At 39.0% G+C, this 17,976-nt stretch overlaps 1 protein-coding gene across 11 annotated transcripts in view; it reads right to left on the reverse strand.

Moving 5' to 3' along the window:
• PSD3 (pleckstrin and Sec7 domain containing 3) overlaps nucleotides 1-17,976 on the reverse strand; it is a 610,189-nt gene that overhangs the window by 237,846 nt on the left and 354,367 nt on the right. For 10 of the 11 annotated variants that reach the window (XM_088832769.1, XM_088832768.1, XM_088832771.1 and 7 more), the window contains 4 exons: nucleotides 16,495-16,689; nucleotides 16,291-16,371; nucleotides 14,270-14,382; nucleotides 11,678-11,736 (listed from right to left, as the gene is read on the reverse strand). In XM_088832769.1, coding sequence (XP_088688895.1) covers nucleotides 11,678-11,736; nucleotides 14,270-14,382; nucleotides 16,291-16,371; nucleotides 16,495-16,646 — 405 coding nt within the window. In that variant the 5' untranslated portion in view covers nucleotides 16,647-16,689. Of the gene's footprint in view, nucleotides 1-11,677; nucleotides 11,737-14,269; nucleotides 14,383-16,290; nucleotides 16,372-16,494; nucleotides 16,690-17,976 lie in introns of those variants that run through there. The other variant, XM_088832770.1, reaches the window with a different exon arrangement.

Consider the following 17,976-nt stretch of genomic DNA (forward strand, 5'->3'; position numbering starts at 1 on the left):
TGCAAAAAATGCCATTGGGACTTGAATAGAAATTGTAATTGAATTTCAGCAGCAGCTTATCAATCTTCTGTGGGGGAAAAAAGGTCAGCTGGCATTTTGAGGATGACTGTGTTGAATCTGAAGATCACTTTGGAGAGCATGGCACTTTAACACTAAGGGTTCCAATCCAATACCATGAAATTACTTTCCACTTACTTGGTTTCTTTCAACAATGTTTCATAGTTTTCAATGCATTCATCTTATTTTGTTAAGTTTATTCTTAAGTATCTTAGTATTTCTGATGATACTGTAAATGAAACATTTCATTTTCATATTGTTCATTGCTAGTATCAGCAATGCAAATGATCTTTGAATATTCAACTTTTATTCTACAGCCTTGCTAAACTGTTTTTTAGATTCTAATCATTTTTTTTTCCTTTTGTAGATTCCTTAGGATTTTCTATATAAAAGATAAAGTCTTCCGCAAACAGAGAAAATTTTACTTATTTCTTTCTAATCATGACATGTTTTATTTTTTTTTCCTTGCCTACTCACCCTGGATAAAATCTTCAATATGTAACAAAGAAGTGGCCAGGGTAGGCACTTTTGCCTTGTTTCTGATCTGGGGCACAGAAAGTCTCCCAACTTTTCCAGAAAGTATGAAGTTAGCTATGAGTTTTTCATAAATGCTCATTGTCAGGAATTAACAAAATTCCTTTTTATTCCTGGAATATTAGATATTTTCCTTTTAGTTATAAACTAGTGTTGGATTTTGGCAGTGCTTATGTGTTTACTGAGATAATCATGGCTTTTCTTTTTTATTCCATTAATAAGGAGATTAGATAGATTTTCATAGGTGAACCAATCTTGCATTCCTATAATACATCTCAAATGGTTAGAATATATAGTCCTTTTTATATACTGCTAGACTATGCTTGGAGAAGGAAATGGCAATCCACTCCAGTTTTCTTGCCTGGAGAATCCCAGGGACAGGGGAGCCTGGTGGGCTTCTGTCTATGGGGTCACACAGAGTCGGACACGACTGAAGTGACGCAGCAGCAGCAGCAGCAGATTATGCTTTCCTTTTTCTAAGGATTTTGAGTCTATATTCACAGGGCTATTCATAAAGGATATTCACTTTTTTGTGATAGTTTTGTCTGGTTTTGGTATCAGGGTAGTACAGTCCTCACGGAAAGCTTTGAAAAGTAATCACTCCCCTTTTATTTTTTTCTGAAGATTCTGTGAAGGATTTATATCAAAACCTCTTTAAATGTTTAGTACAATTCACAAATAAAGCCATCTGGTCTTAGGCTTTTTTTTTTTTGAGAAAAGTTTTATTTCTTATTAATTAAATCTCTTTATTTGCTATAGGTCTATTCAGATTTTCTATTTCTCCTTGATTCAGTTTCAACAGTATTTATCATTCTCTGAACCTGTCCATTTCACCTGTGTGATCTTTTGTTAACATACAATTGTTGATAGTATTCTCTTATAATCCTCTTATTTCCGTAAGCTAACTTCCTGAATAGTCAAGGTTGTTTATATCTGCAACTTACTGTCCTCCTCTGTCTCACTAGTAATTCTTCCTGGTGAGGTCCAGGAGCAAAAGCAAAGAGTCAGATCAGTCCACTTTGCGTCTTGCTGACATCTATGTTTAAACACTCCCCAAGTCTTTATGCTCCTTTTATCAGGGAGTCAAAGGAAAACGAAGTCTTTGTCATCAAGAAACGGTCATTATAAGTACTTATGAGACCTTGTTATACCAATTTGTATCAATTAATTTGAAAAACTATTATTCAAACAAATACTGTCAAAGCTTATTCTAATCACTGACTTTGTATCTCAACAGTTCATAGGCATCATGGTTCTAGTCTGTTTTCTTTTCAAGTTGAATCATGACTTTGCGAAAAAGGAGGCCTGCTCTGAAACAAATGCTGGCAGTTGCATGCCAAGGCAGCACTTTCATAGAACTTTCAGATATTCTGAATTCTTTCCCATTAAATGAATAAAGCATAGAAATTTGAAAAGGTCTCCTATGGACTGAAAGGCACAAAAATTATTCTTTGAAATCAATACAGTATTTCCAATCAAATCTGAGATGATAAAAGAATATAAATCTGGAGATCATATCTTTAAAATCGGAGGCATTTTTAATCAAACTTAAAATGGAGAAACCACAGAAAAGAATTCTATCTGAAATCCCAAAATACCAGTCAGGCCCGAATCTTGACAATTTAGCCAATTAAGGTACTATATTTAATGAGAGAAAATATTAGGCAAAAAGTTTAAAAAAAAACCCAGACTGGGGGTTCACACTCCCAGACAAATTTAAGGTTATTCTCCCAAAATGACTAAATAGTCATTTAAAAATATATTTTCTTAAAAATAAAGAGCTGTTTTCTGCATTTGTTTCCTTTTAGAGATAAAGTATTGATGAATTTATCATGACTGAAAAATGTAACTTGGATGTAAACACATTTCTCATTTAGAATGTTAGGTAAAAGGATCCTCCTCAGCCTTTCCTACTATGTTTAGGGAGGAAGTAGAAGGTTTCATAGACCAGGGCAAGAGTTTGGAAGAGACAAATTTTGTAAATTTCTGTCAGGGATCAGATAAGAAATATTTTAGGATTTACAGGCCGTAAGTTCCCTGTTACAACTACTCAACACTGTCATTTTAGTCTGCAAATGTGTGTGACCATGTTCAAGAAAACCAGCTGGACTGCAGGGCATAGTTTGCAGGCCCTTAGTCGATAAGAAGGGCTTCCCCAGTGGGTCTTTGGTAAGAGAATCTGCTTGCAATGCAGGAGACATAGATTCAATCCCTGGGTTGAGAAGACTCCCTGGAGGAGGGCATGGCAACTCACTCCAGCAGTCTTGCTTGGAAAATCTCACAGCAGAGGAGCCTGGTGCAGAAAGGCTCCACGGGGTTGCAAAGAGCTGCACACAACTGAAGCGCCTGAGCACGAGCACGAATCTACAGGAAAATGGAAGGAGGCGGCCCCAGTCCTGAGGACACGTCACGGGTGAGCAGATGGATCAAGCATCCGATACGCTCTGGACTTTAACTTGGGGTTTATCCTCTGCTAAAGTGGGGGCATTTTTTCCCCGCCGCAGCAGATAATCAGCTCCGGACTTCAGAGTTAACTGGGAGTGAAGGAGGAAAGGCCAGATGGAGACTTTCTTTCTTAGCAACGTCTCAGACGCCACCACACAAGCTACAGTTCAAAGTGAGCCTAAGTGTGACCACGGCTTTGCTGTGAGCCAGCTTCCCTGACACTCGCAGAATGGCGCTCCAGCCAAGAACTGACCCTTGCTCAGGCCTGAGGGTGAGCTGCTGATGAAGTGGCATCTCAACTCTGCACACGCCAGGAGGCAGCCCACAGTCTACACTCTGGCCGAAAGGTTGAAGAATTAGCAAAACAATCCTCAAATTTTTCATTTTTAATAGTGTAAAGTCCGGAAAGCTTTGTGGAAAACATGCTTTCGGAGAAACTGAAGGCTCTCTTGATCCATTGGTAAAATCTGGCTTCATAAATCTTCAATATTAAGACACAGCAGGCATACCCTCCCACATGGCAACTCTACCTCCTCCAACATGTTACAGTAAGTGCTGAGAAAGCATACCACTGACTTGGTAATTACTTCAATTCTGGAGCTCTGCTGAAGGCTTCTTCTTTGCTTTGGTTTTGTGTGTGTCTCTATCAAATAAGCTTAACTGTGTTCTGCTGCCCTCAGGTGTCCAGTTTTTAATACACATACTGCTGCTGCTGCTGCTAAGTCGCTTCAATCGTGTCCGACTCTGTGCGACCCCATAGACGGCAGCCCAACAGGCTCCGCCGTCCATGGGGTTCTCCAGGCAAGAACACTGGAGTGGGTTGCCATTTCCTTCTCCAGTGCATGAAAGTGAAAAGTCAAAGTGAAGTCACTCAGTCGTGTCCGACCCTCAGCGACCCCATAGACTGCAGCCTATCAGGCTCCTCCGTCCATGGGATTCTCCAGGCAAGAGTACTGGAGTGGGTTGCCATTGCCTTCTCCTTAATACACATGATTAGCGGGCAAAACAGGATCCTTTGTAAATTTACAAACCAAAAAGCTATAATTGTGATATTCAAAGTACTCTTTCATAAACCCCAAACACAAAGCTAGCGTGCTAAAAGTTCAACCTTTAGAGATATCTGAAATATTACTGGGATTTTCCCCAGCACTTCTATAATACACTGCCATTGAAAAAGGAGCCAGAAATAGCACGAAGAAAAAAAAAAATATGTATGGCAACTGAAAATAATATTGTAACACAGTGATTCTCAAAGTATGGTTCAGGGATTCTGTTCAGGGTATCCATGAAGTCAAACCTATTTTCATAATAACAATAAAAACATTTTCCAGTCTCTCTCTCATAAGTTACAGTGGAGTATTCTAGAAGCTACATGACTTGTGATATACTCTGACAGGCAAAACGTGGATGCAGAAAATCTAGCAGTCTACTATTAAACCAAACATGAAAGAGGTTTGCAAAAAATTTTAAATGCTAATTTTTTCACTAAATTTTGTTTAACTACTACTTATCAATTCAGTTTAGTCACTCAGTCGTGTCTGACTCTTTGTTACCCCATGGACTGCAGAACGCAAGGCTTCCCTGTCCATCACCAACTCCTGGAGTTTCCTCAAACTCATGTCCATTGAGTCAGTGATGCCATCCAGCCATCTCATCCTCTGTCCCCTTCTCCTCTCGCCTTCCATCTTTCCAAGCATGAGGGTCTTTTCAAAAGAGTCAGTTCTTCACATCAGGGGGCCAAAGTATTGGAGCTTCAGCATCAGTCCTTCCAATGAATATTCAGGACTGATTTTCTTTAGAATTAACTGGTTGGACCTCCTTGTTGTCCATGGGACTCTCAAGAGTCTTCTCCAACACCACAGTTCTAAAGCATCAATTCTTCAGCACTCAGCTTGCTTTACAGTCCAACTCTCATATCCCTATATGACTACTGGAAAAACCATAGCCTTGACTAGATGGACCTTGGTTGGCAAAGTAATGTCTCTGCTTTTTAATATGCTGTCTAGGTTGGTTATAGCTTTTCTTCCAAGGAGTAAGCGTCTTTTAATTTCATGGCTGCAGTCACCATCTGCAGTGATTTTGGAGCCCAAAAAATTAGTCTGTCACTGTTTCTATTGTTTCCCCATCTATTTGCCATGAAGTGATGGGACCAGATGCCATGATCTTAGTTTTCTGAATGTTGAGCTTTAAGGCATCTTTTTCACTCTCCTCTTTCACTTTCATCAAGAGGCTCTTTAGTTCTTCTTCACTTTCTGTCACAAGGGTGGTGTCATCTGTGTATTTGAGGTTATTGATATTTCTCCCAGCAATCTTGATTCCAGCTTGTGCTTCATCCAGTCCAGCATTTCTCATGATGTACTCGGCATATAAGGTAAATAAGCAGGGTGACAATATACAATCTTGACGTACTCCTTTCCCGATTTGGAACCAGTCTGATGTTCCACATCCAGTTCTAACTGTTGCTTCCTGACCTGCATACAGGTTTCTCAAGAGGCAGGTCATGTGGTCTGGTAGAAGTATATTATTCATTTAATTGGTTTATTAATGCTATTTTAAAGTGATTCAATAAATTTTCTAAATCATCAACTTTAGTTTTTAATACGGTAAATATTAACTTATAAGTAAAAGTTTTTTGGTGGCCCTCCAAATATAAGAGTATAAAGGGAACCTGAGAACAAAAAGCTTACGAATTATTTAGTAGCAGGCTCTATTACTGCTTCATAAAACGTAGTTCCTCTAAAATTTGAGAAGACAAAGGAAAAGACTGTTCTCATTATTAATTACAAAGACTGATCTCTGCTTCTAAGACGATTGTCCCAGGGATGGTGGAGCCTGGTGGGCTGCCGTCTATGGGGTCACACAGAGTCGGACACGACTGAAGTGACTTAGCAGCAGCAGCAGCAGCAGAGGTCGGAGGTTCCCATCCCCTTCCTCATCCTCATTCCCCCTCTTCCCCAAACTATCTGCGGGAGGAAAGAGCCAACCCTGCGTTAATAAGAGTTCCATCTGCTTTCCTTTATCACCTTGTACTAATGATCTGTGCAGATGTGAAAAACACATACTGGCAAGAAAGAGAAGGGAGAAGTGGCTGAATAACGTATCAGTGAGAAGGTCTGAGGTCCCTAAATGAGCCCCACTGACTCAACTGGAAAGCTACCCCTGCTGTGTTTTGTAAGTATGACCCGATTCTAAGAAAAGCAGAACTACCAAAAAGAAAGAGAAGAGGGCAGCGACAGGGAGGAAGAAACACAGGGAAGGAAAATGGAAAGGGAGGCTGTGATCTTGAGGAGTGATGAAAGGCCAGCAAGATCCACCCGTGCGTGGTTGATTCTGACGCGCTTAAGTAAGGATTCCTACTAAAATTCTCGGCAGTCGCCACTCTGAAGTGATGAGAGCCTGGAGGAGTCACTGGGGCTGCAGAGTCCAGCCAGAAAAGGAGGCACGCAGCACCAAGGGCGTGTAAAAGAGGACTCCAAGGGGAGGAGGCTTGCTGGAAATAAACATCACCCATGGCTGGAAGTCCACAGAGGGACAGGGCTCAGATAGAAAAAGAAACTGCAGCCAGGGCTGGCTCTCCTGGAAGAGGGACCAAGGAAACGGGGAGGCAGGGACATAAAGAGGGGTCAGCAGAGACCACCGTGCCACGGGGCGGGGCAGATGTCAGTCACCAGGACGACAACCACAGGTGCCCACAGGGGTTTCCTGAAATGTTAAATGACTACCTAGCAACCTCACAGAGATCTGTGCTGCTCCTGAGGGTGGAGAGATGAGATAGCACGACATGAAAAAGAAAAGCATTAAAAGTCTTCAACTGCAAGTTTTATAATAGTCATTTTCCACTTCTGATAATAACCAGATATTTATTTAACCCACCCTTCAAAATCTCAGTGTCCTAGAGAGCCCATCTTTGAATTACCACAATTATTCACACAGTTTACAAATTGAAAAATAATGAGTTCCTAAGATCTATCTCCCTGGAGAAGGCAATGGCAAGCCACTCCAGTACTATTGCCTAGAAAATCCCATGGATGGAGGAGCCTGGTAGGCTGCAGTCCGTGGGGTCGCTAAGGGTCAGACACGACTGAGCGACTTCACCTTCACTTTTCACTTTCCATTTTCACACATTGGAGAAGGAAATGGCAACCCACTCCAGTGTTCTTGCCCGGAGAATCCCAGGGACGGGGGAGCCTGGTGGGCTTCCGTCTATGGGGTCACACAGAGTTGGACAAGACTGAAGTGACTTAGCAGCAAGATCTATCTCCAACAGAACTACACAACTGTTTGACATTCTCCTGTTACAAAAGCTGTACTTACTGTATTCCTTCTTTCTTTCCTATACCAGTACAGTGTCCTTGCTGTGGTTTTACCCCTTATCCAACCTATAACCCAACCCCCTCAAAAAACCAGTAAGGTCCTGCCTTGTGCAACAAGCCTGAAGATAATGAGCAGCAGGCCGAGGATCCCAAAGACAGAGCATCTGCAGGCCCCCAGCCCAGACAGGCAGTCACCACTCCAGAAGGACCACACCCCACTCCCCACCCCGATGCGTGGCGGGGGCAGGGGTGGACTGGGGCGGTAGGGGGACTGGCTCTGCCAGGAAGCACAGACACACTTCAGATAAAATTGTCACTAAAATTCCCAAGACTCAGTGTTAAAGGGCAGATTTTGTCACAAAATCTTGATTTACAACAACGCCCTGGCTACTGCCTCTGACCATAGCCTGACCTGGGCAGACTGTCTTGTGGATCGCTTCCGACTTTTAGCTGTGAAACTGGCCAACTCCTATGCTTCCACCTACCCCACTCTCTACTGCAACTCCGTCCTGTTTCTAAAACTTCCTACCGTTTCAGGGTCCAGTTCTTCTGACCACTGTCCTGGCCCTGCTACCTGTCTTCAGTCTTGGATTCAAGAGTCTGGATTTTGAATATGACTGGAGTACAAGAGAGATACTTTAAGTTAATAGAGCACACCTGCAGATTAGCCCAGAAAAGGAAAAGGTATGAATTTATTCTAACATGATAAATCATTTTATTCATACTATTTCCAATAAAATGCAAGGCTTTAAAAAATAGAGTTTCAACTCTCTGCCTGTTGATAGTAACAATACTCAGTACAACTTGTCCAACAGAACAAGAGAAAAAAAATCTGTTTACTGTTTTGATAGAAATTGATCTGTACATACAAAAGTCTAACTTACATACAGACTTCATAGACGAACGGACATTTTAAAAATAAGAGAGATTACTTAGCAAATGTGACCACAATTAGAAAATACTTATTTAATGAAGGTTAGTAAACCATTGCAGATAAGTAAAAGTAAGTCCATATTATTGCTTTAATAATGGTAAAAATCATTCACATTTTTTAAAGTAGGTACAGAAAGGAATCACCATGCTCTAGTTTCAATGAAATGACTATAACATCTGAATGAATTTCTCCCAAAAATACTGTATATATTGCAGACTGCTTTTGTGTGGCCCACTTAGTGAAATGTATGTAATTGAGAGACCCCCTCCCCCAGTGCTTCTCTACCACAGCCCCTCAGTCACCTCTCACCACCTCTGCAGGTAACCTGGCTAAGGGTGGTGAGCCTATCAACACCACTCGATCTGACTTCTGATCCTTACCCAGATGGCAGCAAACTTGGAGTGGAGCATAAACACTAAAGTGTTGGTTTAATGATAGAATAAACTAGAAAAGAGAAAGCTAGAAAAGCATTCAACATACAACACTGTATTAGACTTACTATGTTAGTACACCTTCCACCATTTGATTAGTAAGATTAGCAGGAAGAACAAAGGCCCATGCCAATGCATTTTCAACACATCATTCCATAGCACAGGAAGATTCCCAATGAACAGCCTTAAGAAGGGAACCTCCCAGGCTATACCTTCCCCCCTGAGAGCGTGAGGGCAAGCTTGTCTCAGCACTTCTAGAAAGGTCATGCTATTATACTGCTATTATGACACAATGGCAGAGAAGGAAAGGGAAGTGGCTTAGTAGTTCATTTCCCAAGAGGATTACTCTGGTTCTGGACTAAGTAGTGAGAGGTGAGACCTAGGCAGTGTAGTATAAGGAGAGGGTGAAAGGGGAAGATATTAGAAATAATTCACTTTATATTCTTTATGAATGATTCACTTTCACAGGAGCCATGCTAGTAAGTCAGACACTGTACCATAATTCAGGCATTCATGATGCAAGAGAAGCTACATCCAAAATTATGGATTAAAAACTTACCACCTAGAAGGAAAATTTATTTTTAAAAAGAATCCAGAGGAGGAAAAGACAAGAAACACATTTTCACATGGTTAGTTTCTATGACAGCTACTATATATTCAACAGTCTTATAACAGCATTCATTGTATACAAGAATAAAGAAGTCTAATACACAAAACTTAAACAATTTCCAGTATGTAGCACACTGTTTTAAAAACAAAGCTGAGAACTAATAATCACTAAAAACATGATTTTGAAGATACAGAGAGATTTGTATTTATAATTTTCTCCCTCATATGTAATTCTGCCACTATAACCAGTTGTTAACTATGTATGATTGGCATAAATCAAGATAATACTAAACCACTCACTTATATAAACTCTCTCTTAGATTCCAGTTGCCAAAAATAAGTGTGGTATATCACTTAGTCTCTTTTTAATTCCTCAAACATGGAAGACAAGCGAATCCAAGACCTGTGGTTCTGAACCCGTGCACAGGACACCCCAGGGTGTCTTGTTTGTATATCAACCGTGTGGAGTGATCTGAATAAATAACAAACCTCACACCTTTATTTAATGCTATGTTTCAAATTATTGTGATTAATAAGATACATGTTTATTTGAAAGTACTATTAAAACAATATTAGCTTTTTAAAAAGCAATCCAGTTTTTAACAGAAATGGTGGTGATAGTTTAATTGCTAAGTCATGTCCGACTCTTGCAACCCCATGGATTTTATAGACTGCCAGGCTCTTCTGTCTGTGGGATTCTCCAGGCAAGAATACTGAAACAAGTTGCCATTTCTTTCTCCAGGGGATCATCCCAACCCAGGGACTGAACCCACATTTCCTTCACTGGCAGGTGGATTCTTTACCACTGAACCACCAGGGAGGCCCCCTTAACAGAAACAAATGGCTGCAAATCTAGCTACTTCCACAGAAGTTCTACGACATATTCAACCTTTAAAAAAGAATAGAACTGTTACTAGATTCTTTTCTTCATTCTTACACATTTTCTCAGTCAGAACTGAGTAAATACACAACTATTGTATGTGACTAGGACCACAAGATAGCCGATGTGGAGAAGATCCCCGGCGCTGGGACCCCTGGCTTGGGTCAATGTTACGTGTGGACAGCATAATCAGAAGTGTCTCCTTCAGCTGATAGATTAAGAAGCTGAGTGAGGAGAAGGGGACCAAGTTGCAGCTGGTATCACAGGACGAACAGAGCAAAGCAGTGAAAACCTGCTTCACTGGGAACAGGGAAACAGAGGTTAGACGGTCTGCTGACTGGCCAGCCCCAGGCCAAGCTGAATTAACGTCAGACTCTGACACTCACTTCAAGGCTCACGCTACGGGAATCCCAGAACCTTCATTTCCACAAGACATTTTACCGCCCTGTTAAACTGAGGTTTGTCCCTCTCAGTCCATCTTAATGACACCGTAACAGCTCCATTTGCCTTCCTTAAAGAGGAGAACAAGAAAAGGAGTTATCCTTTTTCTTGTTTAAAATAATGTGTGACCTTTGGAACAGAAGAACAAATTAGGGCCATTATCTAAGTTTTAGTTCTTTTAATGTGAGTTCTTAATTGTAAGGTAAAAACCATATGGCAAATCAAGGGATGATGTAGACTAATTACAAGAAACATGATTTTCTCTTCAAAATAAATGGGCGTGGGACTATGAAATAATTTTTGTGCTACGTACATGTTGATCTATATTTGATCTGTATTGATCTATATTTAACTAAAACATTTCTTATTTTCTCTAATATGAACAATTTAAGTAAAAGCTAAAATTCCTCCTCTGTGAAAGGTGAAATTATAGTTATAATCATAATTTTAAGAAGTTCATCCTATATTTTAAGTAGACTATATTGATTTCAACAAGCAAAAGACCAGGTAAGCTGAGGGGTGTTTAAAAAACTGAGCTCTCAACACTTGCTACTATATTTAGTGAAAACATAGTCAACACTTTCAGATCTAACTTAACATTCTCTTTCTGCTATCCTGTTATCAACCCTCATTAGTTCAGTTCAGTTCAGTCCCTCAGTCGTGTCCGACTCTTTGCGACCCCATGAATCACAGCACGCCCTCGACCCTCATAGCTAACCAAAACACAAAAGCAAAACCAAAAGTAAAAGCTCAGTCTCTGCCATCTAGTGGACAAAGAAGATAACAGACCACGTGCATTACAGCTAGAACAGCTCCAGACATGTAGACGATACGGTACTTACTCAAAATTATGCTCAGTGCTAGCATGTAAAAAAGCTGTTGCTTTTCCCACAGATTTATGTTTACCTACCTGCCATGTAGAGAATGAGATAAAAGACGGCAGAGAGAAAATTTGTATGAACACAAAAGCGAAGAGAAGCCCAGGAAATTCTGGAGCTCTCTCTGTAAGACAGTTCCACACCCCTACACTTACATGGCCATGGAGATCTGTGTTAAGAAGCATCATTGCACAGGTGAGGCAGTGGACTCCATCTAATGGAAGAGAGACAAGGACAGAAAGCATTAATTCACTAGTTCCTGTGGGACCATTCAGTGTTATCAAAGCAGCATCAGTTCAGTTCAGTTGCTCAGTCGTGTCCGACTCTCCGCGACCCCATGAATCACAGCACGCCAGGCCTCCCTGTCCATCTAAGAACCTATGGAAACACAATCCTGTGACTAGGCACAATTAATCATACTCATTTGGGGAAACACAAAATAGATAAGAAAACATTACTAAAAGAATCTCAGTGCACAGACTTGAACTCTACTGGTGATGAACTCAATTATTCCTACCTCTGGAGGACAATTTGACAGTAAATGTCTAAAGCTTTGAAACAGTGTCCTTTGACACAGCAAATCTACTTTGGGGACTTCATATTAATACTAATGAAATAAAAGAGCTACCCAAAATACAAGAATATCTAAAGGAAGCTTGCTGACAATGGGAGTGAGTGAATATGACCAACCTAAAACACAATTCTGTTATGGGGACCTCATTAAAAATGTGGTCCAAGTACACACATTGAAATGGAAAGATATTTCACAATAATTATATCCAGTATGATTCTATTTAAATATAACACATCTAGAATGATCTATAACATAATATTAAAAGATATCATTATTTCTGGATAATAAAATTATAATTTTACTCTTTTTACTTACGGTTTCTCAATTTTCTATAAGATACGGAAAAGAAAATAAATTATTTAATACTGTTATTTTTTTAATTTTATTTTCTAGAAAGAAAGTGAATTAGGAAAGAAGCAAAAGTTAAAGAAAACCAAGATAAGCATCTTCCACTGTTTACTCTTTGGCTACTAGTTCTCTGGCTAAAAATATATAGACAAGAATAGTTATCCTTTCACTTGCCACTCCTTTAAGGCAACATTTAGGTTGACTGGCCCAGGATACAACTGATCAGACAAAAGTGAAATACTGAAATAATCACTGAAGATTTAAAAATTAACTATTTAAAGGAAATAAGTTACCCAAACCAAGATCATTTCACACGTACATGGAAACATCACTTTCTCTTCTTATTTTATAAAGGGAAAGAAAAAGCACTATTCTCTCCCTGCAATTCTCAATCCAAATACAGTACAGCAGTTGCAGATGGGAGAAAAATCTTATTAATTTTTACTAAATGTACAAAAAAGTTTGTCCAACTGCTGAATTCATGAATTAAAGATGCCTCATTTTCCAAAATATGCCTTTGAGTTCAGTAGGTGATTTCTCTAAGCAGAATATCTCTAAGCAGATGCTGCTAAATGCCTAAAAGTTCATTTATTCCAGTATTCAAACTACACATAAAAACAAGTTCTTCAAAGTATTTATAAAACTCTGCAGCCAACTCTCAAATATCTTTATCAACAGCCAACTGAGTACACAAATCCATAGTCCCTGCTTCACTTAGGAATGTCAGTGTCTTCTTAGATTTGAAGAAGTTTCTAACAAAAACAATTCACTTCTATACCTTTTATTTTCTTGTCAAGACCAACAGTGATACAGTGAATAGATGGTCAAAAGAATAAAGGAAGACAGTTCCCATTTTACAGATGACAATACGACTTTAACAATCAGATAAATTTAGCTGCAGCCCACGGGGCAGAGGCAGCAGGAGCAATCGCCAATATAAAGAACACCGACGCACTGTTAACTGGCACACGAAGTTAAAAGATAATCATAATTCCTAGTGATTCTGGTCTCAGTGACTTAGCCTAGAATTCTTAAGTTTACGAAAGATACTCCAATTGGAAGTGAATATTTTTTTCTTTTAAACCCTGAAAATTTGGCCTTATTATAAGAATTGAAATGGAGAAATGGTCTGTCTTCATAGAGTGTATCAAAAATTAAATAGCTTAAAGTTGCTTTTTAAAAGAGTAAACACAAATATAGGTCATTAAAATCATAAACCTGAGTCAGTGGTCAGTGTTGTAAAAATGAATGCCCAAAGAAAGCACTAGAGATACACCACACACTCCAGGGAGATTTGCAGATGTTTCTGGAACTAACCATAAAACTACACATGCACTTCATCAAGAAGCTTAGAAAATCAGGTGTATGGGAAGAAGAAAGAGGGAAGCTAGCATTTCATTTATTACAATGTGCACGGACATTAAAATCTCAGTGACAAACCATAAATGATCTAAAGAAAGTAAACTGTCATACTGTGGACATGGAAAATACAGTGAAACTACAGGAGTAAAGAACATCAAGCAGTCATTAAATACCATGATTTTTAAAGAATATCTGATGACATGAGATGCTCACCATGCAAGGGAAGGACAGTAGAAAACAAAATTCTGTAATGATTCCAACTTGACATAAAGTATCGTACAAATAGACTAGAAGGAAGTAAATCAAACTGTTAACAGTTTTTTCTAGGTTATTAGACATAACTCGATGATTTTCATTTTCTTCTGCATAATTTTCCATATCTCCCACAATAAAATGTAACCTTTATATTGAGAAAAATAGCCCTTGTTATAAAAAAGTAATTTAAGCATTTCCATCAGATTACCTTGTGAAGGAATGGTATCTGGGTTACAGTAAAAATATCTATTGGAGAAGTGTACTAAAACTCTCTCTCGTTCTTGGGTTTCTCCCACAAGAGAAAATGCTTTAAAGAAATACCTAAAAAAGAGTTAAAAGGGAGAAGGTGACTTTTTAGAAAATGTGACTATACTCTGTTTGACTGTTAAACTTAATTCATATAAACATAAGAAACTAATAATACAAGGTAAGATATTTTACAGTTATTCTTTAAAAATCACTAGATGGTTATTCAACATAAATTTATATTGATGTTAATATTATAGGGAAGGTCGATATAAAAGATGACAGAGCAACAGCATGGTGGCCAATACATCAAAAAAACAGGCTTGGGAAGGAGAGTGATTTCCACATATGATGTCAAGAAGCCATTTTTAAAGATGAGTCAGAAAAAACTAAGGAACACTGAAGTTTGGATGCATAACCACGTGATTATGTCTTAAAACTTGACAAAGATCACAGGGTTTCTTTGTCATTTTGTTACTTGATGGTAATCACCACTGACCCGCTATTAAAATTACAATTATACTGTCCTATGCACAATAGATGTCTGTTAATTTTATTTTGCCTATTACTGCCACCGTCTATCTTTAACTTGCTACAAGAAGAGACTGGAAAATAAAACCCTAATTTATTTTTTGAACTAGGAACGCCAGTCTAGATTAGAATCACTGAGAGTACTGTCTTTTAGAGATGCATCCAGGACTCTCACTGGACAAAGTAGACGCACTGCCCTACACAAGAGACGAGAAAGAAAAAAATTGTTTAGAATGTCCTAAGAAAACCTACTTTTGAAAGAAACCTATCATAAACCATATTTTGATGATGAAAATGTTGCTGTCTTTCTTACTTGCAGTTAATCTAAATTATATTGCTGCTGCTGCTGCTGCTGCTAAGTCACTTCAGTCGTGTCCGACTCTGTGTGACCCCATAGACAGAAGCCCACCAGGCTCCCCCGTCCCTGGGATTCTCCAGGGAAGAACACTGGAGTGGGTTGCCATTTCCTTCTCCAATGTGTGAAAGTGAAAAGTGAAAGTGAAGTCGCTCAGTCGTGTCCGACCCTTAGCGACCCCACGGACTGCAGCCTACCAGGCTCCTCCATCCATGGGATTTTCTAGGCAATAGTACTGGAGTGGCTTGCCATTGCCCTAACTTTAATTTCTCTTAAACATTTTTTTTTTTATAAACCACATGAGAAAGCAAAGCAAAAATATATATCTTTCCTCCACCTTTACTGTTTTCATCAGAAAACCTCTAAGTACCCCTGATTCATGCAAAGAGCCGGAGATTAACTCACTTCACCCCTCAGGCTTCAGTTTCCTGATCTGTAAAACTAGCATATTACACAAGATGACCTCAGAGTTTCTCCAGACTCTGGCACATCACAGAGTTTATAAGATTAAATGCTGGCTGGGTTTTACCTTCAGCTGCGCTTAGAAACTGAGAGAACAGTATGGTGTGAGACGTGAGGGTCAGGGTTTCCAAATCCATTTGAACAGATCAGCAACAAGTAATACTGACTAAAATAGTTTTACAGGTAACTTTCTGCTGATTATCCTGATATTGATTTTTATCCCATTCATTAGGCAATTTCAAAGTACTCTTTGAAAAGGCTATTAGGCTATTGTAAACAAATAATTAGAGAAAAAAGTCTTTAATTCTGCAGTCTATAAACTGTGCCTTTTAAAAAAAATTTGATAATTCAAAAATCAAATTCCCACAGATTTCACTTCTCCAAGCCTTTCTTTGCCAGAATTCTTTACTCTGTCACATACTTGGTGCAGAATATGGGTTCATGTGTAATTTCACAAAAACAATACATTCTCCCCACTTTCCACAACATTTACTCTCCGTAATACACTCTGAGCTATGGTCACAAAGTAACTATGGGTCTAAAAAACTAAAAATCTGACTTTACCTTCAGCGCATCATTTTCTATTCTCAGAATTAATTATTCAGAAGTAAAGAACAGGTGATGTTTAATCATACCTGAGAGATTGATCCAGTGTCATTCCTGTAAAATCAAAAAACTTCAAATATTCTTCCGCAACTAGTTTGCTAAATTCATTGCTGTAAGAAAGCAAAATAGACTTGGTTATTAAAATTGAAGCCACTGGAACACTCACACACACACACGCGCGTGTGCACTTAAATATAGATGCACTCAGACACCAGCCCTGGAATGGAACGTACTTCTTGCCTAGGTGCTTTGCCACGTCCGACCTTTTGAACCTGTCGAGTTGATAGAGGCGCTTGGCCAGCCTTTTGGCTGCTTCTGTGTTGCTGCTGGTGCCATTGCTGAGGCTTCCTGAGGCCTCCTTTTCCAGAATCTCAGTGCTCCCCATTTCAGAGTGAGCCTCCAGCAGATTTGTCTTCACCCCAGCATTGCTGTGAGAATTGATAAGGAAGGAGACAAAGGAACAGGAAAGATTGCTCTTGTGTGGCAAAAAGGAAAATAGCTAAGGAAATTATCACAATTTTGTAGAACAAATGAAAAACTATTTTACATGATATACTATGCTTAATTATTAATAAAAATATTCTCAGTTACTATATTTTGACATACTAGAGAAGTGATTGCTTAAACCCTAGATGAGCAGTTCTCAAACCTTTTGGTCTCAAACCTTGATATTCTTAGAAGTAGAGAAGACTTCAAAGACCTTTGTGTATATGAGTTACGTCTACTTATATTCACTGCATGAGTAATTAAAATGGAAAAATTCAAATGTTCATTTAATAATAAAAAATCCACTTCACATAGACAAACATTTAATTAAAAATAACTATATTTTCTAAAACAATATTATAAAGAGACAAGCGACAGAGATTTACGTCTTTTACATATTTCTTTAATGTCTGGTACAGCTAGAAGACAGCTGGACTTCACAGCCACTTCTACATTAGATCATCAACAACACATCATTGTGGCTGAAAATATCAAGAAAATCTGGCCTCCACAGAAATAGAAAAATAGGGAGCACTTTAATATCCTTAATTGTGGATATTGCTTTTTGATATGATGCCAAAATAAAACAAGTGGTAGTTTCTTAAAAGTTAGTTGTAATATACTGATAGAATCCAAACTTGTATCAGTGAGTGTTTTGTACTCCTACATTAAAAATGTCCCACACCTTGAATGCATCTTACCCAGGCATGATTCTGCAACATGAATTGGTCAATTGAAGAATATTTGCTGACACATTTCATTATTTAATGAAATTAACATTTACTAACATTGTCACTAACATCCTCAGAAAAGTGGCTAAGTACTGGGAAGCTGCCAAACTTGGTGGTAGATACAAGTTTTCCAAAACTCTAATTTTTGATTGAAACTTAAATTTTATCACTGGCAACAACAACAACAAAAAAATGACAGCTGTTTTCCTTAAATAGGCTCACTGCATGAGTTTTCAAGGAAATGTTTGCCAAAGCCAGTTTATCAGTTAGGCTTTGAAAGAAAATGGCATTTCCATGAAAAAAGCGACGCGCATAAAGCTCACAACTCAAACTACGTGAGTGGTTTTCCTGCTGCTGCTGCTGCTAAGTCACTTCAGTCGTGTCCGACTCTGTGTGACCCCATAGACGGCAGCCCATCAGGCTCCCCCGTCCCTGGGATTCTCCAGGCAAGAACACTGGAGTGGGTTGCCATTTCCTTCTCCAATGTGTGAAAGTGAA

This window comes from Moschus berezovskii, chromosome 26 (genome assembly GCF_049115385.1).
Source record: "Moschus berezovskii isolate FMDL1 chromosome 26, NW_MosBer_1.0, whole genome shotgun sequence".
Classification (NCBI taxonomy): domain Eukaryota; kingdom Metazoa; phylum Chordata; class Mammalia; order Artiodactyla; family Moschidae; genus Moschus; species Moschus berezovskii.